This window comes from Euleptes europaea, chromosome 7, assembly GCF_029931775.1.
Source record: "Euleptes europaea isolate rEulEur1 chromosome 7, rEulEur1.hap1, whole genome shotgun sequence".
Lineage (NCBI taxonomy): Eukaryota > Metazoa > Chordata > Lepidosauria > Squamata > Sphaerodactylidae > Euleptes > Euleptes europaea.
Window position 1 is genome coordinate 94,343,106 of NC_079318.1, and position 7,524 is coordinate 94,350,629.

Here is a 7,524-nt window from a genome sequence, read left to right on the forward strand (position 1 = left end):
TCCAGCTGATAGAGATCAGTTCACCTGGAGAAAATGGCCGCTTTGGCAATTGGACTCTATGGCATTGAAGTCCCTCTCCTCCCCTCCCCAAACCCTGCCCTCCTCAGGCTCCGCCCCAAAAACCTCCCGACGGTGGTGAAGAGGGACCTGGCAGCCCTAGACTGTCTCTGATGAGCCTCTTTGGACTTCTCCTTCCTCAGATAAACTTCTAACGTGAAACTGTCGAGATGGCCTGCCCCCTGGACCAAGCTCTCGCTCTCCTGGTTGCTGTTTTTCACAAGTATGCAGGCAAAGAAGGCGACAAGAACACCCTGAACAAGAAGGAGTTGAAGGAACTGATCCAGAAGGAGTTGACCATTGGGCCTGTGAGTGTCACGAAAAGAAACCAAAAACTATGCACGTTCCTGCATTTGTAGGCTTTCCAGGTGGTGTGGCTTCATTGGCAAGAGCCTTTCTATATTGCACGGCGCATGCACACGCCTGGTGCAATGCTCCCGCGTGATACGCCTGCGTCACGACCGGGTTTACCCGGAAGTGATGTGGACGCTCTAGCAACCTCTGCAGAAACTCTATGGTTTCCATAGTTTTCATGGAGGTTGCTAGAGCGTCCACGTCGCTTCTGGGTAAACCCGGAAGTGACATGGGCGGGACGCGCTTGCACGAGTTACCTGCCAGCCCTCAGCTGGTCAGCCGGCAGCCCGGTGGATTGGTGGGATTTTACCCGCCACCAGTGGGCACCTGGCAACCCTATGCATTTGGCTTCATCAGGACTCCCCAATGTAGTGCCCATCATGGCATGGTAGCAGCCACCACCGGGCACCTGGCAACCCTATGCATTTGGCTTCATCAGGACTCCCCAATGTAGTGCCCATCATGGCATGGTGGCAGCCACCACCAGGCACCTGGCAACCCTATGCATTTGGCTTCATCAGGACTCCCCAATGTAGTGCCCATCATGGCATGGTGGCAGCCACCACCTGGCACCTGGCAACCCTATGCATTTGGCTTCATCAGGGCTCCCCAATGTAGTGCCCATCATGGCATGGTGGCAGCCGACACCTTTTCTGGCACCTGCCAAGTATTTTTGGAGAATTGGTGAGGCCAGATGGGGCTTTTGCCCCACAGGGCTTCTGATTGGCCTTTGAATATTTGATAGGCTGCTCAGGCTTTCAAAAATATAGGAGGATGGGGTGACCCATTCCAGACCCCATAAAACTGGACCCCTGGACCCAATCTTTCAGGCAAGGAGAGTCCCTTCAAGCTACCCTGAATATTTGGGACCTCTACCTCCAAAAATGACCCCACGGCAGCTTTGCAAAAAAATCCCCATAGACTTTAGTGGTGGGAATTTTCAATTAGCCTGCTTCCTCTCCACCTCACGTCTGTGTGGGAAGTAGGCTAATTGAAATTAGGATTTCGCCCTAACCTTTATGGTAAAGACAATAACGATATGTGTAAATACCTATTGTGTTGCTATGGAGGCCATTTCTGGCCATTTCCCCCTCTTGCCCCTCAATTTCTTGAGGGCAGGAGATTGGTGCCAAAGGCAAGGAATTGCCCTCCGTGGGCGACCAGATAACAAGCCTATTGAAAGATTATTTTTTTACACCATTCAGATGCTAGATGCCCTTTATACACAACAGAGGCAAAAATATCATTAAAATGTATGAATTTCAATCACATGAAGAAAGAGGAAGTGGTGTGAAAAGAGGGATGAGTGAATTTCTCATAGTTGTTGGTTGCTCAGTGGATTAAGGTGGACTTCTTCAATGCACTGCTATAGCAGGGGTTGAATAATTATGGCTCATTTCTTTTTAAAGTGGGACAATTTTTTGGGGGGGGGTGTCTTTTAGTTGTGCAATTCTTTGTTTAATTGCCCAATAGTGTAATATCATAACAATGCAATCCTTCCCCCCCATGTCATAATGTAATGTAGTAAATTAATATCATCTATATAAATATTTCTCAAGGGTGCCCCCAATTTGCGGATATCGAAATCCACAGATCGGGGCCACACATACCTAAATGAGATTTTCCTACAGACTTGGAGGACTCCCTAGGTATGCAGGAAAATCTTAACAAAATATAAGAGAGGGGGTTAATTCCCCCCAAAGCAAAATAGCGTTGTCTGCGCTTGTGCAGACGATCACTTAACTTTGAGGTTGCTGGTGGGAGGAAAGCTTTGGGGGGAAAGCCCAGAGCAGTCCGGTAGCTCAATTTCTTGCTGAGGTGCTGAAGATTAAAACTGTTTTTAACTAGTATATTTTGTAAATCATAATTATAGGGATTATTGTATGTGTGTTAAGTGCTGTCAAGTTGCTTCCGACTCATGGCGACCCTATGAATGAAAGTCCTCCAAAATGTCCTATCTTTGACAGCCCTGCTCAGATCCTGCAAACTGAAGGCTGTGGCTTCCTTTATTGAGTCCGTCCATCTCTTGTTGGGTCTTCCTCTTTTCCTGCTGCCCTCAACTTTTCCTAGCATGACTGTCTTTTCCAGTGATTCTTGTCGTCTCATGACGTGACCAAAATATGATAGCCTCAGTTTAGTCATTTTAGCTTCTAGGGTCAGTTCAGGCTTGATTCAGTCAGTTCAGGCTTGATATTACTAATCCCTAATTTAAAGGGTGCTGTACTTCTGTCCTGCTTCGATCATTGGCTGAAGCATTGTAATTATGCCAATAAAGGTATGTGTATGTGACTTGCCATTTGTATTTTTTAAAGGTGCCTAATGGATTGTTTTTTTGGGGGGTGTTCCTGTTTCCACCATAGCACTTGAATGATAGCGAGATCCAAGGACTGATGAAGGATCTGGATCGCAATGGAGATGAGGTGGTGAACTTCCAGGAATATGTGACCTTCCTTGGGGCCTTGGCAATGATTTACAATGAGGCACTGAAATGATTTACAACTTGGCAATGATTTACAACGAGGCACTGAAAGCATAATCATAGGTGAGCCTGGCTGAATCAAGGCAGCATGGCCTCGATGAGCAGGAAGTGCCCCTGTAAGCAGTTTTGTGTCTAATAAAAATTGATTTTTGTTACGTTGGGATGGAGTATGTGACTTGTATTCTTTTGGGGACTGGGAAGGCATGCATGAAAGGATTGATGTGTATCTCAGAAAGTGGTGCATAAAGACAAGATCCCCCCCCCGTTTTTCTGCAGCACCTGGTACTGAGGTACACTGCTTCTGTTCATGGAGGATCCACATAGTTTTTATGGCTAAAAGCCATTGGTAGGTCTATCAACCATGAACTTGAAAAATCCATGAAATAAAGGTATGCCTAGTCCAGCTTCCTGTTTCCAACTGTGGCCACTCAGATGCTTCCGGATAGTTCCCAAGTGTGTTGTCAATGTGGTACTCACAGGTACTCTGCCTCTGAATATGGAGGTTCCGCTTAGCTGTCACTAGCCATCAAAGTCTCCACTTCCATGAACGGACCTTGTGAGCAACTCATAGGACTGAATACTCGTCTATATAAAGGGCTGCCAATTTTGGTGTACAAAATTCCTGGAGCTTTGGTGGTGGGACCAGGGGAGGGGAGGGTTTGGGATGGAGATGGAGCTCAGTAGGGTGCAATGCCACCCCCCAAAGCAGCCATTTTTCTACAGGGGAACTGATCTCTGTTGCCTGGAGATCAGTTGTAATTCCAGGATGTTCCAGCATGCACTTGGAAGACAGCAAACCTATATCCATACATGGAAGAGACAATGGTTCTAGCCCGGCTGTCTCTCAGGCCTGCTAGGCATCTCTGTGTGGGGATTTTCTTTGCGTGGTCATGTGAGTCTACACCTGCAATCTGAAGTGGTACAGCCCTGACACCAGTTTGCTGTTTATTAGATCTAGAGTATGGTTCACTGCCTATACCAGCCAGTGGAACATTATGAATATAAGAAAAATCCATGCTGGATTAGACCAAGGATAGATCTGTTCCATGCTGGATCAGTCTGTTCACAAAGTGGCCAACCATCTAGGAAGCCCACAAACAAGACAACTGCAGCAGCATTATCCTGCCTGTGTTCCACAGCACCTCATACAACAGGCCTGCTCCTCTGATCCTGGAGAGAACAGGGATGCATCATGACCAGTATCCATTTTATCAAGTAGCCATGGATAGCCCTCTCCTCCATAAACATGTCCACATCCCTGTTAAAGCCTTCCAAGCTGGCAGCCATCATCACATCTTAGGGCAGGGAGTTCCACAATTTAACTCTGTGTTGTGTGAAGAAATACTTCCTTTTATTGATTTTGAATCTCTCACCCTCCAGCTTCAGCAGGTGACCCTGCGTTCTAGTATTATGAGAGGGAGAAAAGCTTCTCCCTGTCCACTGTCTCCAAACTATGCATAATTTTATAGACCTCTATCATATCTCCCCTCAGCTGCCTTCTTTCCTTGCTAAGTCCATCCTCCACCCTGGGGCTATTCACAGGCACCATGTCAAATGAACCCCTCTAAATTGAGTGTGGCAAGCCATCCCTGTGGCAACTGGAAAAGTGGGCGGATGTGAACAAGATGCAATTCAACAAGGATAAGTGCCGAGTTCTACATCTGGGTAACAAAAATGAAGAACCTGTATACTGGATGGGGGGATGCACTTCTGGGCAGCAGTGTGTGAACAAGATCTTGGGGTACGGGTGGATCGTAAGTTAAATATGAGCTGCCAGTGTGATGCAGCAACAAAAAAAAGGCTAATGCGATCTTGGGGTGTATCAACAGAAGCATAACATCCAAATCACAAGATGTCACAATCCCGCTGTAAACTGCATTGATCAGGCCACATCTGGAGTATTGTGTGCAGTTCTGGAGGCCTCACTTCAAAAAGGATGTGGACAGAATGGAGTGGGGGCAGAGGAAAGCGACGAGGAGGATCAGGGGCCTGGAGACCAAGCCCTACGAGGAAAGATAAAGTTGGTAAAGTTTAGTCTGGAGGAGGTCAAGGGGGGACATGATTGCTCTCTTTAAGTATCTGAAGGGCTGTCACTTAGAGGAGGGCAGGGAGCTGTTTCTGTTGGCAGCAGAGGACAAGACTCACAATAATGGGTTGAAATCATGGGTTGAAAGGTACCAGCTAGATATTAGGCAACATTTTTTTCCCAGTAAGAGTTGTTCAACAGTGGAATTGGCTAGCTAGGGAGGTGGTGAGCTCCCCCTCACTGGCAATCTTCAAACAGTCGGTGGGCAAACATTTGCCATGGATGCTCTAGGCTGATCCTGCATTGAGCAGGGGGTTGGACTACATGGCCTGTTTGACCCCTTCCAACTCTATGATTCTATGGTCCTTGGGTTGTGGGAGACATGGGAACTGGGCAGAACCTTACAACATGGAAGGGAGGTTGGGAGTCCTGAACCTCTTGGTGAGTAATTCCCAAAACAACCAGTTGATGGCAGCATTCTGAAGGAGAAGTGAGAGGAAAACCCCTGAAAGCATTGGGCCAGTCCGGATAGTCTCTGGGTACCTGGGTACCTAGTTAAAAGAGGAAGTGCCAAAGCAGGACAACAGCTGAACATCAAGAAAACAAAAGTATTGACTACAGCAAAATTACACAACTTTAAGGTTGACAATGAGGAAATTGAAATTGTTGAAGACTTTCTATTCCTTGGCTCCACCATCAACCAAAAGGGAGACTGCAGCCAAGAAATCGGAAGGAGATTGAGACTAGGAAGGGCAGCCATGATAGAGCTTTCTTGAAATTCTATTAACTCCATGAAGTTATCACCTAATAATGGCTGCAGATCAAACTGATATTAAAGAGACAGCTAGATGGACAACTTCAAAAGTTGGCAACTCTAGTTCAACTGTGGGTGAACCAGAAGTCCTTTCTAGGTGACTGTTTCACATGCACACATAGGTGTATAGGTGCTGGAATGACAACATATCTTTTCCCTACATAAAGCAAGTAGGGCAGCTGTACTACAGGAAACAGGGTAAAACGGGGAACTGAATTCGGCGAGTTCGGGGTGTTCCTGAATAAATTCAGCGAATTCAGGCCCTTTAAACAGATCTGCGCAGATCTGTTTCCTCCCCCCCCTGCACGCCTTCAGGGAAACTCCCTGAAGGTGCGTGCGGGGGGGGGGGGGAGATCTGTGCCTCCCGGCCAGGAGGCGCAGATCTATTTAAAGGGCCCCTCACACGCCTTCAGGGGAGTCCCCTGAAGGTGCGCGGGGGGCTTGGATCTGTATAAAGGCCCCCCCTTTGGATCTGTTTAAAGGGCCCCCCGCGCGCCTTCAGGGCAGCCCCCTGAAGGCGCGTGCCCCCCCCCCTGAATTTTCCCCTGAACTCCGGATCTCGCCCGAATTTTGGGGATCCGAAGCGGGGGAGTTCGGACTTCAGCACCGCCCGAATCAAAACGGGCCGAATTTTGACGAATCTGAATTTTACCGAATTTTTTTCATCAGCCCTACCTGTATGTGTGTCTCTGCCACTGAGCCAAAGCATCTGTGCAGACTTACTGTATAGATCAGTGATGGCAAACCTTTTAGAGACCGAGTGTCCAAACTGCAACCCAAAACCCACTTATTTATAGCAAAGTGCCAACACGGCAATTTAACGTGAATACTGAGGTTTTAGTTTTTAAAAAAGCTAGCAACCCGTGATAGACTTTTCCTCCAGAAATTTGTCCAATCCCCTCTTAAAGGCATCTAGGCTAGATGCCATCACCACATCCTGTGGCAAGGAGTTCCACAGGTTAATTACATGATGGGTAAGTGGGTGTTCCTCTTTTAGTAGGGGATTTCACTGTAAGGTGAGAGGCGCCGCAAAGCCTGCGCTGTGGCCCGAGCGCTCTGCTCCCTCCAGCTATGTCACGCTGTGAGCTATGCTCCCCTCCAACCTAGCTCCTCTCCAACCCCACCACGGGACTGGCCCAAGGTCACCCAGCAGGCTTCATATGGAGGAGCGGGGAACTGAGCCTGGTTCTCCAGATAACAGTCCACTGCTCATGTGGAGGAGTGGGGAAACCAAGCTGGTTCACCAGATAAGAGTCCAGCGCTCCTAACCACTACACCATGACAGCAATGCAAAAATATGTACCCATCCCCCAAGACTTTAGAGAGCTGCTGATACCATCTATCCGGTGCAGCCTACAAGCTTCACAGGACATCCTGTTCAAGTAAGAAAGCAGCACAAACTGTCAGGAAAACGTTAGCATTGAGACATTTTCATTGCAAATAAATAAAATACATAATGTAGCTGCATAATGCAACTCACAAAACCAAATTCCACTGTAAATAAATAGCGAATGTCTGCTTTGAAACTGAAATCCTGTTGTGCTCGGCAGTGCTCGCACAGAGGGGCTGTGGCTCAGTGGTAGAGCCTCTGCTTGGCAGGCGGAAGGTTCAATCCCCGCCATCTGCAATTAAAAGAACCAGCCGATGGTGATGTGAAAGACCTCCGCCTGAGACCTTGGAGAGCAGCTGCCAGTCTGAGTAGACAATACTCACCTTGATGGACTGATGGTCTGATTCGGTATGAGGCAACTTCATGCGTGTTCAGCTTCACCTGTGGGCCCCAAATATTCCCCT

General features: G+C 47.8%; 1 protein-coding gene across 1 annotated transcript; it reads left to right on the top strand.

Annotated features, from left to right (window-relative positions):
* The first annotated feature begins 227 nt into the window (after positions 1–227).
* Positions 228–2,903, top strand: LOC130481025 (protein S100-A6-like). The gene is made up of 2 exons (XM_056853665.1): positions 228–365; positions 2,772–2,903. The coding sequence occupies exons 1-2, from the start codon at positions 228–230 to the stop codon at positions 2,901–2,903; spliced, it is 270 nt and encodes an 89-aa protein (XP_056709643.1).
* The last annotated feature ends 4,621 nt before the right edge of the window (positions 2,904–7,524 follow it).

What these genes read in the sequence shown, in the direction of transcription:
- LOC130481025 (XM_056853665.1), top strand. Translation starts at nt 228, where the DNA reads ATGGCCTGCCCCCTGGACCAAGCTCTCGCTCTCCTGGTTGCTGTTTTT. An exon ending in AGGAGTTGACCATTGGGCCT is followed by an intron (nt 366 to 2,771) that starts GTGAGTGTCACG and finishes TTTCCACCATAG; the next exon opens with CACTTGAATGATAGCGAGAT.